The 14,969-nt window shown below is 39.5% G+C and overlaps 1 protein-coding gene across 2 annotated transcripts in view; it reads right to left on the bottom strand.

The window, feature by feature from the left end:
* Positions 1–14,969, bottom strand: part of Creb5 (cAMP responsive element binding protein 5) — a 388,897-nt gene that overhangs the window by 87,055 nt on the left and 286,873 nt on the right. For both annotated transcript variants that reach the window (XM_005377470.2, XM_005377471.2), the window contains 2 exons: positions 8,084–8,210; positions 2,218–2,328 (listed from right to left, as the gene is read on the bottom strand). In XM_005377470.2, the coding sequence (XP_005377527.1) occupies positions 2,218–2,328; positions 8,084–8,210 (238 nt within the window). The remainder of the gene's footprint in view (positions 1–2,217; positions 2,329–8,083; positions 8,211–14,969) is intronic.

Raw genomic sequence — 14,969 nt, 5'->3', positions numbered from 1 at the left:
GCAGCCCCAAAAGCTGCTCGAAAATACTGTACGGCTAGTTGATGGCAATAACTGGTTTCTCCAGTAAAAAAAGCAAGCAGAATGAGAGATGCTGAATGGCGTTAAAATTCACTTCACACTTTCCCAAACTTCTAAGTAAATGCTATTTTTCCAAATGTAAGTGGCCAATACTACCAATTCCCCCTTTGGATTAATGTATTGGCAATAACGGTGAGCAGAAGTGGGAGCTAATGAAGTTCATTAGCTAGATAAGTCTCCAACTTCTAGCAAATAAGATTCAGTTGTGCTCCCTGAGCCTCCAACTCCATGATCAAGTTCATTAGCCCAGACATCATGGGCCTGGAAATACTTACTTAGAACATGAATCAGCAAAGTAGTGTGCTTGCTCAGTGAATTTAAGTCGGCAAACATTTGTGGGTAACACTATTTTTATAAGTACGGATCAATTCCCTTTTGTCTCCAGCTCACATTATTCACTATTAATTTGCCATATCATATGATTTATTTCATACACACAAATAATTATAACCTGTACTACCTTTGGAAGCATGTTCCTTCTTTGTCAGCAAGAAAAAAGTCAGAGCATTTCTGAGTCAAGTGGTGTCATAAAATCCAGTGAAAATCAACTGGCAGAGAAATTTGGTTTGGAATTACATTTTAGAATCCCTCTAAAGTTTATCTGGAAGGTCCCATTTGAAAAGGAATACAGACCCCGAGGCAAATAAGATTCAGGAATCATCCAACTAGGGCTTAACATCCCAGACCTAGACTCAGACCCAGACCCAGACCCAGACTCAGACCCAGACCCAGACCCAGAACACTTATTCTCCATGCATGAAGAACTTAATTTTGTTTTTCCTTAAGTACCTTCACAGTTCATTTTTTATTTTTCCTTAAAATAAAAAAGGTAAATGGCATTACTTTGGTCTCCAAAACAGATGCCAGTTTGAACTTTATTCTGCCAGCAAGTATTTGGTTTGGCTCCACAGGGCTTAAGTTGAAAAAATATTTGCCGATTCCAAAAAGATTTAACGAGCTCTGCTGTGGGCACTGGTGCCATTTGGCACATCACAGAGCTGTGGCCCAGCAAAGAGAGCTCTCCTGACCACAGATTTTATTTGCCCAAAGTAGCCAGCACTGGTGTTCAGTCAGTTCCTCGGGTCAAGAAGCTGCCCATCAAATGAATGAAGTTTCCAAGAGAAAGTGACCAATGCAGGCTTCAAGAAAACCTCTTGCTGACATTAGAAAGGAAGTTTGTAGGTCTGATTCCATCCCTGGGCAGGAATTGGTGGCTGACCTTCAGAACTGTCATAAGCACCTATACACCAATATAGCCCCTAACCCACCAGTCAGCAAGCAGGCTAGATAAGTCTCCACCTTCTAGCAAACACCATCTTATCAAGTATCAGATACAGACAATTTGCATGGTATATTTTGCAGTCATTTGATCCTTTACTAACTGTGGTATCCGAATTTAACAACATAAAAACTAAATGACCTATCTGAACCTAATTTAATTCCTCAGGTCAAGAAGCTGCTAAATAGTACAAGCAAGTTTATATTTCAGTGACAGACATGCACTGCTTTTAATCCTATTTAAGAGAATACAGACGCATGAATCTACCCCCTGACATTGGAAAGGCTGATCTCACTGCATACAAATGTCACATATTAATAATCACTGAAGGTTGTCACCCGACGTCATGATTTTCAGTATACGTGGAAAGAAAATAAAGCTCTCATCCCTTCAGATCAACATCACATCTGACGACCATAAGAAATATAAGATATTTCCATAACAGTTTGTGCTTAAGAATCAAAGGTCTGTTTTAATAACATGGGAACAGGAAGACTGGATTTGAAACTATACTATTTTGAGGAAGGTGTTGGAACACTGGATTATTTTTGTTATTTCACATGGTGAGCAAACATATTTGAGCATATCCTACCCCAGCTCCTGTGGATCTCCCAAAACCTCTAAATGTCCCTTTCTTTAACATCACATATCACCGCAGTGCTTGGAACATGTTTATCTGATGCCAGTAACCAATATCTTGAATCAGAGCCAGTCTCTGAACTGCCTTTCCAGAGAAAGATCTATTCACCAAAACAAAGACAGAACCCCTCTAGGTGGCTTAACTGATAGTGTTGAGTCAGGGTAGAAATCAAAAGAAAAAGTCATGAAATAGTAAATGGAGGATGATGGCTGTTATTTACCATTTTGGCTTCTGAATGCATTGGCTGGACTTGGGGAGAAGCACAGGGGTTACTGAGATTTGGACCTTGCATCCCCATGATGCTGGAGTTCACTGACATTTGTCTCTCCATCTAAGAAAAAGGAAAGCAACAGAATTAGAAGTCTGAGAAAGGCAGTCGGGGCCACATACAAAGGTGCACTTTCCCTTCAAATGATCCTTTAGGATTTCTTTGAAGAACTCCTGAGAAAACTGGAGGTTTTGGTGTACGTTCAGAAAAGTACTCCTGAGCCTTGAACCCAAGCACATCAAAGGATCATCCAAAGTTCTGCCTTCTGTAGAAGATTTCTTATGCCCAAGACAACTGTTGTCCTAGGAGATCATTTCCAAACCAAATTACTGAATATTTCCACTGATGCATGCATTCCAACTATCACTAATCACGCTTGTTTTTACGGCTGTAAGAAACAATATACACATAGAAAAAGTAAAAAAATATATAATGTACAAAATGGTTATCTCAGGATATTTTTGACATTGTGTCCTCCCTAAAGTGTAAGTACCAAAGAGGAATCTTTTGGCAATAAGAAAAGCATAAACTTAATTTAAAAATAATATTTTCTAATATAGTGGATCTTCCTTTTGCTCCAGCTCATTAACACAGTCAAAATGACCTGGCCCAGGTATTTGAGCTGCTTTCCTGAGGCCATCTTTTCATCTCCTCCTTCTTCCTAACCACCCAAGATTCTACAGAACCACAATCTCAGGCCTCACTGCCTAGCTGGGCCTTTGGGTAGGTGAATAGATCCACCAGGGTTTGAGATAACACATGGGTAATGCTGACATCTTATGTCTGTCAGGCCTATCTCCATCAAGAATGAGTACCACTCAGACACCTGAACTGCCATTTTTTTGTCTTCAAGATCTTCCTATTAAGAAGGGATCCCCATCTGACATGCTTACAATGACAAGTGTTTTGTTTTCAGATTTTGGAGTATTTGCATATACATAATGAGATATCCTCAAAATAGGACCAATGTCTAAACATGAAACTATGTTTTATGGTTTTACGTTTCATAAAAACCTCCTACGCATAGCCTAAAGGTAATGTTATACAATATTTTTAGCACTCCTGTACTTTGAGTGTTACCCATCACATCAGGTCAGATATGCAACTTTTCACCCATGCCATCGCGTCGGCAAAAGGTTTCAGATTTTGGATTCAAAGATGCTCAACTTGAAGGGCAAATTTTGCAGTTCAGTCCGGGAAGGATGTATCTGGTTAACAATATTTCCTTTCCTGTTATAAAAAATTAATACATTTCATAAAATAAACTAAATCAAGTATATCTAATGCTATTATAATGCAGAATATAACTAAGCTTTCTTTAGGGGGAAATAGTTTATTTAATACAAATAAGTTTGCATTCACCAAGAGATGGAAATGCAAAGGATGGTTGGAAATTTGGGGGAACAAAGCATTTGCTAACTCTGCTTAGGTCCTCTTGGAAATTATGGGAAGTTTCTTGTCAGCTTCAAATCATGGAAGATGGAAAGTGGATAAGATCGGCATAGAAGATGGATAAAAGGGAAGCTTGAAAGTGATCATTTAACTAAATGACTCTGAAAATCAATTACTTTGTTGAAATTCTATGATTGTGATTCCACTTATGTCTGCCCTGGCGGCAGGAGTTCAATTAGGACCCTAGTCTGTGAATTAGCGTAGGTGTGGCTTAAAGTTTTTGCCTAATGGACTAGAGATACTCAGCCTTCACCTTCGTCTGAATTAGTGGGTCAGTTATCTGGCAAGGTAAGGATATGGTAAATCATGTCAAAAGGAGCTAACCAAAGCAGATTTTCTAAATATTCCAGAGCACTTCAGCGAAACTTTTTGAGGTCTTACCAATTCAGCAAAACATAACATTCACTCCCATGCACTCCCTAAATCTCCAGACAGCCCAGATACATTTAATTTTTGAAATCATTGTTTTAATTAAGGTAAAATACACTTAACAAAAAATTTACCATTTTTAAACATATTAAATACCATTAAGTACATTAAGTTCAGTACCATTAAGTTCATTCATGTACCCTAATTGTTAAGTCATTGAAATTTCAACAGTTCCATTGCTCTAAAAAATGTATATCAGTTATAACTCCCACTCCCAGAGGCAGCGGGTAGGAGAGTCAAAATAGCCTTTGACTTCTTATTCCAACAGATGACCCTTTTAAAGAGAGAAATCCAAGCACAAATGAACTTTTGCCTTCAGTTTTCCAAAGAAGGCTCTTTCAAAAGTATGAGTAATTGTCCAGAATCTTCCAAGCTACTAGCTGTACAGAAGATGAGAGTAGCCTGCTTGTGGTTTCCAGATATGGAGTCAGCAATCCTTTCCTTTTTTTTTTGGAAAGTTTTCATGTATGATTATTTCTACCCCATGACTCACAAAGTACTAGTTCTAAACAGACTGGTTTTATCTATTACAAAAATGGGGGCTGGGGTATAGCTCCATGATAGAGTCTTGTCTTGTATATTCATGGCGCTGAATTCAACTTCCAACACCAAGAGAACAAACTAAAATTGCATTTTCCATCTTGTTAATTATTGTTATGCAAGCACAGTGTCAGGAAGGGCCTCTCCAAAGAGAAGATTTGGTGCTTTGTGTTAACAAGCCTTTGTCTGCACCAGGAGCTGGGCTTTAATCAGTTCAATGGCGTGAAGAGGCCAGGAACTGGAGTGCCTCTGCTGAATGCTGAGCAACCTTCAGCATTACAGGGGATACCTCAGTGGCAGAGTGCTTGCCCAGAATGCTGAGGCCCTGCATTTGATCCATAACACATTTCATAAAATAAACTAAATCAAGTATATCTAATGCTATTATCATGCAGAAAGAGAAAACAAAACAAAACAAAATAAGAACACATAAAGCACCCCAAAAAAAAAGAAACAAAACAAAATAAGAACACATAAAGGACCCCCCTCTTTTGCACACACTGAAAACAAGATCTAGACTGTCCATAGGTTGCTGCACTTCTATAAAGAGGAATAAATGGAATAAATATATTCCTAAATTATTAGTTTGACTTTCAAGATGAGAAATCACAACCTACTGAAGTATTTGTTCTTCTTTTGTCCTGTTCTTCCTACTTCCTCAGCGTCTAGCACAGTGCTCTAGCACCACAGAAGGTGCTCAACAAGTTTTTGGAAGGAAGGAAGGAAGGAAGGAAGGAAGGAAGGAAGGAAGGAAGGAAGGAAGGAAGGAAGGAAGGAAGATATCATTTTGTCTTACACCAAGGCTTTGTGAAACATGTGGGTTGACCACATACATTACAAATCAGTTAAAAATCTCACCTTGATCTAAAGACACACTCTCGACTTTTAACCCTAGGATTTATGGTTTCCCAAGGCAGGAACTCTAGGAGAAGAGGCTGCTCTTGACCATCCTCAGAAGTCCAAAGTTGCACACGGAAGTAATGAAGTCCTGGATTTCAAGGGCCGGAAACTCTTAGGATATGCTTAGAGATTTTATATTAATTATCTCTGGTAACATTAGCAGCACTCAAGACCAAAGCTTCTCAAGCTCAGTACTTTTGCCATTTTGGGTCCAATAACACTTATTATGGAGCTGTCCTGAGTACAAAGGGCCATTTAACAGCATTGCTGGCCTCTGCTCTCTAATGCCAGTACTCTCATTGCTCCAGATGTGACAGCCAGTAGTGTATCTAAATATTGCCAAATAACCCCTGGGGGACAGAATTGCCCCCAGTTGAGAATTACTGCTCTAGGCTGACACCTACTGTCATGGCAGCTGTATACATCCCAGACATGGGTTTGGGAACTTCTGCAGATCTGGCATCCCTGACTTATTGTCTACACTGGCTCTTGCCCATGCACTCGAATCTGTTCTATCCTGAAGTATCAACAAGAGGTCAAGTTCTAGGAAGAGATAATGAGAAACCTGGGGTCAGACACCTTTTCTCTAGGCCCTTTCAGCCCGAGTGTTCCACCTTTGTCCCTGGGAATGATACGTGGCTTAGTTAAACGTACATGCATATATACATACATGCATGCATAAATTAATTGATAGTGGCATTTTTGTGGATAAGGCCTAGAAATTCTGAAAGGAAACTAATAACAGTATCAGATACGAGGGATTGAGAATCTAAATAAAGACAGGTTGTGCTGGAAATCCTTGAGCAGTTCGTTCAGCTGAAGGAAACCTGGGAGAACTGCACCAATGGTGCTGTTTTCCTTCATCTACAAAAGAGTATCGTGGATACGATCAGTCAGCTTGATCTGCTCATCCTCTAGCTCAAGGTTGCAAAGACTGTTTCCAGCTGGGACCCCACCACCACCTTTGTAGTGGGCGGGCCCTTTTCTCTATGCTGAGCCCACTGAGCCCTTCATTCCACAACCTAACATTAGAAAATGAACAAACTGCTCAACCAGGGATGATCTAAGTCACTCAGTGTGAGCTGAGACATGGGTTCCAGCCACACCTCTTCACTCATAAACCATGTGACATTCACCAATTCCCTTCTCCTTCTTGCCTTTCAGATTTTCATCTGTAGCATAGATATTCAATAATTATTGCCATCATGTCCGCACAGAATTGCTGGGGAAGTAAGATGGTTCACAAACTTTGGCAATTCTTGAAAATGTGAGAATGCTCTGCAAGCCCTTGTTAATTTCTTGTGGAAAGATTTTAACTGAGTTGTCGCACCACATCTGGGGATTTTGAGAACTCCTGTAGCCCTGTGAATCAGAATACCAGTTATGTTCCCCAAAGTACAATGCCAAGGTGGATGAGGAAGGACAGGGAGGAGGCCCCATGGAAGGAGAGCATGATCTCTTCTGCATTTATCTATCATTTTCGAGGGGAGCAGTGTGTCATAATTACAAGTGGAAACTCAGTAGTCAGACTACTTGGATTTAAATCTCGACTCCATCACCTACTAGCTATGTGACCTTCACCACCACTCAGCCCCTCTGTGCTTTCATTTCCTCATCTGTAAAATCACTGTATAACAGTGCCTTCCCCATTGAAAAAGTGAAGGAGTAGGATGTACATATACCTCAGTAGTGAGTTTTGTACCCACAACTTCTAGGTTCAAAGCTCGCTGCTCTGCTTCTCGGCTGAGCAAGTTGGTTGCTTTACTTTCCTCATCAAAAGATGGGGGCAGGAATAGGACTACCTCATAGAATTGTTTCATGTGTTGACAGAATGCTTGGATAGTGACCAGCACACAATAAACATTCAATAAATGCTGCTAGCATGATTTATAGAACACGATATGCATAAATACATATTAGCAGCTATTATGTACAAACTTTATTATTGTTATTATTATAATTATTACTCTGAATACTGTCTAGATCATTGGCAGTTTATGGACGGTGTATATAAGTCAAACTGGACTTTGGAGTGCAGCCATCCCATGTAGCTGATAGGGATTGATTCTAGAACACATCTCCTTCCCATTTATACCAAATGCTATGCATGTTCAAATTCAGTGCATAGGAGCACACAGTATTTGAGTAGAGCCTATACATATCCCCCATATACCTAATCATCTCTAGATTATTTATAACACCTACTGCAAGTGAGTTCTATGTAAATAGTTGGTGTATTGTATTGTTTAAGGAACAATGACAGGAAAAAAAAGAGAGTTAGACCTTGCCTCCTAGCAAAGTATCAAAAGATAGGAAAACCAGCAAAATGCCTGAGGATGAGCGGCTATGCCATTGAGGCAAACAGGCACATAGCTCGGCTCTCCATTCAGAGCCTGCTTCCAAGTGAGGTTAGAGTGCAGCTTCTCCTTCCTTCTTTCAAGAGCACCAAGCCTCTACCCTTGGGAGAGGCTTCAATGGGACTCCCACAATCTCTTACCGGCATCAAGACAGCCGAAGATCCAGGCATAGTTGGGTTGGGCAGGGTCCCAGGCATGGAGGCTGGCATGGGCTGTCTCTGTCTGTTGTGGAGATGTAGCAGAGAAGATAGAGAGCCTGGGACAGGCCTAGGAACAAAGGAAAAACACCAGACATTACTCCTGATGCCCTGGGCCTGTTCATCAGGGCCCAGAACCAGTGGGGACACCCACACCCACATCACATGTGCAGCGGACCGGAGCCAATGATGGGAGAGCCACATAATTGAGGATATTAGGGAAATAATAACAAATAAAATACAAGCCTGATTTCCTTTGCTGCTTCCTAGTAAATACATCAAATTCCACTTCATTTCCTGAGCCCTGTTATCTCACCAATATTCAATAGAGACAAGCTGGTAAGCCTCCCGCAGTTGTGCTTCTAAGGAAAGGGCCAGGGTGCTGGAATCCTGGGTCTATTGAAACGCTCAGTCTTTAAAGTATCTTAGAGCTGGAAGTCTGAGTACATGTGTTTTATCTGCACTGTCCCTCACTGCCCTGCCTGGAAGCCCACCTAGCTTCACTCTGGATGCACTTTCACTCTGCATTGGTAGAGCAAACGCCTTTCATGAATTGCAAGCAGAAATCCATTTTGAATTTTTCTTAGTTCTCCACTGTAAGTAGAACAATCCAAAGTCAGAGCACAAACTCAAGCAGCCAGATTGCGGGTCGCAGTACCGAGGCCAGCCTTTTTGGGGGTGAGTCCAGAGCCCAGCCCCCATCACCAATCTCTCATTTCATTTAACTTGAGGTGTTAGGATGTTTGACAGAAACTGATTTGGGCCTGACCTGCTGGACTTGGGTAAGCATTCCGCAGGGGAATACATAGTTGGAACTGCTGCTTCAACTTGCCAAAAAAAAAAAAAATTTAAGGACCTTAAATTCATTTAATGAGCCAGGGAATGCGGAGCTGAGGGGGAAAGAGAATTATTTGTGTTTATTAAAAATGGCAAACGAGTGACCTTCCCAGCTAAATTCTCAATCTTCTGATGTTTTTGCTCTGGGGAGCTATATAAATGTTAAACCGTTAAATTAAAGGTTTAACAACAAACAAGACAAAACAAACAATGACCTCTCAGAACCTCAGAGTCTTCCATGTTAAACAACTTATCTTGTGTGTCCTGTGAAGAACTCGTACTTCTAGAATTAGTTCCTTTCCTAAAGAAAAAAAGGAGATCCCCCTTGTGTGAAGAACTGGGTAAGGCTTCAGTGACAGATGTTCACTTTCCTCTGCTCCAGGGAACCATGGCCCTGTGTGCAGCCCACTCAGAGGGCTGTGAGGAGCTACTTCTTTGGAGCCCCTGTGCCTTCCTGGGGGACTCACAGAGAAGCAGGGACTGAGATGATGGAAAGAATGCCAACACGTTCTTCCTTCACTTTGCTGTTAAAATTCCAGAGAAGATTAAGTTTTCCACTCTTTTTTGCCTGAGAGCTCTTTTGGAAATATAGTTAACTGTCACAGTTACACACATCCTACAAGGATTAGTCATAAATTACTCAAGATGTACACACTTAGGAAGGTGTATATGTGACAATATGAAAGAATATGAAGCCATTCCATGGAGATTATGTCAATGCACACAAATTACACCCGGTTTTATTAATAGAATGTGTGTGGAGGCTAATATAAGTAGCTTATATCAATGAAATGAGTGTTTTCCGATCAGCAAGTGAAGTGTCAAGAATATTTCTTGACATGTGCCCTTGGGACCTCTGGAGTGTGGAATGACAATAAAGACCAGCAGGCCTGTGAAAGCCTAGGAGCTTTCATAGTTTGAGGAGACTTCTGGTTCTAATTGCTCCAAAATACTACAGTAGATTGTGACCACAGTGTCTTAAAATCTGTCTCCTTCAGAGGCGATAATGCAAGTCAGATACATATAGAGTGGCAATGGTTTTTTTATATTCTCCAGTCTTAACATTCTGTTTGGGAACTTTAATGAAAGGACAATAGCTGTATATCAAAATATATAATGTTTACTAACAGTAATTTTCTCCAGGTTCAGGATTAGATGTACATATGGACATCTAGTTAGATGGTCAGATGGGTAATAAGCCTTACATAAAGCACACTCAAGAATCTTGTCTGGTATCATACACATACATAGCATTTTAATATACATCTGTCACTAGAGGGAAAGCTTCAATTACAGACAAGAACAGACAAAACTTGTTACAGGAAAGACAACTCAAAGCATTTCTTTATATTATGTTGATTTTACGATAGCCTCATGAACAGAGGGTAACATGTTAGCATCATTTACTTTCCATTTCTAACCTGACATATTAAAAATAATTTTGGTCATTAGTTCTTATTGATGTATGCTTTTTTAAAAAAGAAATCAATTAGACAACTCAATGACGATGAGAATAGAAACGTAAAAGTAATTAAATTCAAAATGAGTTTTCATTCTTCTCCAAATGACAGAAACTCCCAGTTGTATAGAATAGTTGGAAAGTGGTATGTTTCACTGAATTTAATGTTCTGAGTAGGTCAGTTATTTCCACTCCATGCACAGATCTACTAAATTTTATAATATCAAGTGTTTTCTCATTAGTTAAGAAAGCCTTTCAGGGTAGTGGGCTCCCTTGAGGTTCTAATTATGGTTTCTAAGAGATATCAATAAGACCAATTAGCAATATATACTTGGAAGGGAAAATGATTATTTCAGATGCCCGTATGTAATCTAAACTTGTTTTTTCACAGATTCTGTACATTATTTACCCAACCCTCACCTACAACACTGACAGAATTTTCTAGGCTCCTTGCTTGGAATTTTAAAACTATAAAAACCCTGAAAAGAAAACTTTATACCATCACTATGTGCATAAAAAACCAGGGCTGGAGGTGTATCGCTAAGTGGTAAAGGGCTTGCCTACCACGTGCAAGGTCCTGGAGTGCATCTAGAGCATTTAAAAAAACATAAAAAAAAAAAGGACCAGACTGAGGATTTATCTGTATAGCGAGGGCCACAGCAACAATCATTTGTCCAGAATATTCATATTATTAAGGCAAGAGTGATACTAGAATAATTGCATTGTCTAATTTCTTTTGTGTATACAGTACTGAAATAAGTATTATCTAATATAGCATGCTTGCATAAAACTTTTCATACTGCACCTGAACAATACTTCATATTTTTCAAAGTTTTTTCATATCCCTAATTTTATGAGATTGGAACATGGCAATGTGGTAGGTAGGTCACATTATTCCCAGTTTACTCAGGAGTAAGCTGAACTCACATACATTTATATTTGCCCAAGGTCACATGGGTCATGAAAGGGAGCAGGGCTTATACTCAGCTTGTAAAACAGAGCTTCCCCCATCACACCTTGATGGTCCCATAACTAAATTACTATTGACTTTTTATGCTAAAATAAATTCATGGTCCATTTCTTTTGATATTCACACTGCTCCTTGGACTTTCCATGAAGTAGTAAAATAATAGAATACTGCTAACATAAGAAATCAATCATTCATGTCAACTTCTATTTTCTTCCTTAAAAAGGTAAACAAACAAAAACCTTCCCACATAAGACATCGATTAGGTTTTGAAAATAAGATTGCAAAATAGCAATAAAGTTGTGAAAACAAAGACCCAACAGTCTTTCCTCTAGTGCAGGCTTGTTGCCATGAGCTAATAATTCCAGGCTTTGAGCGAGCCGTGCCTCCTTGTTAATAACCATATGCCTCTAGGTAAAGTATTTCTACTAAAAATTATTGAGGCATGGAACAAGGTAAGATGTGTGAGCTCATGTTGGATTGTTCAATTACTAAACCGAGTCCTACAGCATTAAGAGTTTTCCAACTTGACAGATTATTCCTCTTTATACACTTGTATAAACATACTGCTTACGGCTGAAATCTATGTAAGCTTTTCTTTCAATTAAAATGTCAAGGATGACAGACTGTGTTTTCACTGTCCCTAGCAGAATGATAGGTACCACAGCAAGCAATTTCACGTCCTCATTTTTCCCCCTGAAGGATGTTTTCCAGTCTGGGGGTGTCTGAAAGCCAGGACTGCGTCTGCCAGTCTTCCTTGCCCCCGGCAAGCTACTATCTTTAAGGAGCTAGGGGCCAGTGCCTGTCCACTTGGGAGGTCAGAGAAGGGTCTCTCTAGACTGCTCTCCTTTCCCAGATCTTTGAAAACTCTGTGGTAGCCTGGGACTGTCTAATGAACTATCAGGGCAGACAGATCTGCCAGCCACGTGGTCATCCAAAGGAAAGGGAAAATGATGAAAAACATTAGCTCAGAAAATTGGAAGATTAATGTAAGCATGGAAAACAGGCCACAGACACTGAAGCAATCTCAAGAAGATAAAGAAATAATCTAAGCACTTGGTGGAAGGTGGGATTTTCTCAAAAGCTTCAAGGTAAGAAAATAGAATTGTGGGCAAGAAGAGGAGACTTTCTGAGCTTGTGGGCTCTCTATTTCTTGTGTCTAATGAACAGACAGACTCTTGGTCATCTCAAAATCCCTTGACGTCTAAAATTCAGATTCTAAGTATTGACACGAAACCTGGTGGTTTTTAATCTGGTTAGGCTCTAAGCTGCATTATGATAAAGGTAGTTTAGAATTCAGTTTGTAATGCCAAGACTACATTTGAAAACACAACAAGCCCCTTCAAAAGGAGTTCTTAAAAAGGACTTTGCATTTGACTGGGCTACATTTTTCCCACTGAAATGTAACATTATTTCACAGGCAGAGTGGATGGACTGTTACCTTCCTATTATACCTATATTTGCTTATGGAAAGAAATGTGTGCTTCCTTTGGACCTTTTTAAATGGAGTACTATGGCCTAATTTGATAAACTAGTTTTTGTCTGGGGTGAAGAGACTGGAATGCTAAGAATAAAACATAAATTCTTACATCTTTTTTTATTTTGTAGCATTGGTGGTTGAACTCAGGGCCTCATACATGCTAGACAAGTGCCCTATCAGTCAGATACATCTCCAGCCCTATTTATTTATTTATTCATTTATTTCTAATTTAAGACAGGGTCTTGCTATGTTGTCCAGGCCCTCTTTGAACTGTGATCCTCCTTCCTCAGCCTCCCAAGTAGCTAGGATTATAGTTGTGTGCCACTGCGCCTGATAAATTCTTGTATCTTAGGAAAAGGAATTTTTCTAATGTGAAATGCTTGTTTAGTCATTCTCCTATGAAATGGAATTTTAAAATTCCCATTTTTGTGAAGACATCAAATCAAATGAGAAGTGGAAAGACAATACAATAATTTCTTCCACTGGGTAATAATGAATCTTGAAGAAAATGTGCTTATGATCAAGCCTGCTTAGGTTGGGGTCTAAGCTCTGCCATGTACTTGCTGTGTGACCTTAGGCAAGTTACTTGGCTTCTCTGGCTTTCTGCTTCTTAAATTATAAAATGAGGGTGACAGCTAAATTTACTTCATAGCATTAAATGAGTTACTGCATGTTAAATCTTTTAAACATGCCAAATAAAAACTATTTGCTATTATTTTTGTTATGATTCTGAAACATTGGGACTGGGGATATAGCTCAGTGACATAAGCATCTGCCTGTCAAGCGCAAGGTCATGAGTTCGATCACCGGTACCACACATACACACACACACACACACACACACACAGGAAAACTAGATGCTGAAACATTGATTAAGCAACAGATTAATTACCATACTTCAATAAATAAAGTGTGGCTTAAACCTGGGATTTTAAAGAATACCAATCCTTAGGGTTAAGAAACTACAATTAAATGTTCAATATTTCCTACACATAAAAGATATTTCTTTAAAAATCTACCTACTTTAGTTATGTGTTGTGGCTCAGGGTTGTTATCCCAGTACTCTGGGAGACTGAGGCAGGAGGATCATAAATTGGAGTCCAGCCTAGGCAATTTAGCAAGATCCTGTCTCAAAATTTAAGAAGAATGAAAAGAAAAACATACAACACAAAAAGGTGAGACCGTAGCTCAGTATGAAGGCCCTGGGTTGAATCCCTATACTGGGAGAAAAATTCATTAACTTTAGGTTTCTAAACACATCCACAGAAACAAATGGATTCTTCTCACCCACAACTTTAGAGAATTGCAAAATGACTTCACATTATTTCTCAGAAAGGGCCCTTACAAATATTTCCTCAAAATGGAACCTAACTCATTCCCCAGAGATCAGCCTTTAGAATCTTGTTTTTCCTGAAAACAGTGACAAAACTCCAACAGGAGCAATAATTGAGAAAAAAAAGAAAGCTGTCTGACCCATATTTAAAAAGACAAAATAAAAGTATTGTGTCAATTAAAAAGATTTCAAGAGAGAGATCATGTTACCCTATCGCCTGTGTCATTTACTGAATGAACTCATAGTCTGCACCAAGTCTCATCACCAACCTCCTAATGACAGACAGCAAATACACCATTTCCTCTTTTAGCAAACAAGACAAAGAAGTAGAAATATTTTGCCCTAGAAAAGTTTACAATAAACAGCAAGTTCAGTTAAATATGAATTCTCCTTCCCAAGTTTTCTGAAACTCCAGAGAGGACTTTTGTTAAAGAACTGATATTTACCCACAAGACGGGTCTCCCACATACTTTTCTTTTGATGACATGGACATTTAGGAGTTCAGGAAGAGAATTTGCCTGTGTATCTCTGTCTTATCTCCTTCACCCCTTTAGCGCCTGTTGTGTTCTAAAAATAAATAAATAAACTAATAAAACAGCACTGTCAAACAGCATTGTCATCTGCCTGATCAGGGATACCAGTAAGCCTGCGCCCTTGTGATAGAAGGTAGAAAAACTCCAAGTTGGGTGTCATCTGACCTCTGGCTGCTTCCCAGCCATGTCTCTGGGCTCCAAACACCTCCAGTCTTGACCC

The sequence above is a fragment of the Chinchilla lanigera genome, unplaced genomic scaffold (genome assembly GCF_000276665.1).
Source record: "Chinchilla lanigera isolate Chin_1 unplaced genomic scaffold, ChiLan1.0 scaffold00009, whole genome shotgun sequence".
In the NCBI taxonomy this organism is placed as follows: domain Eukaryota; kingdom Metazoa; phylum Chordata; class Mammalia; order Rodentia; family Chinchillidae; genus Chinchilla; species Chinchilla lanigera.
The sequence above is the reverse complement of the archived record's forward strand: the minus strand, read 5'-3'. Positions and strand labels throughout refer to the sequence as shown.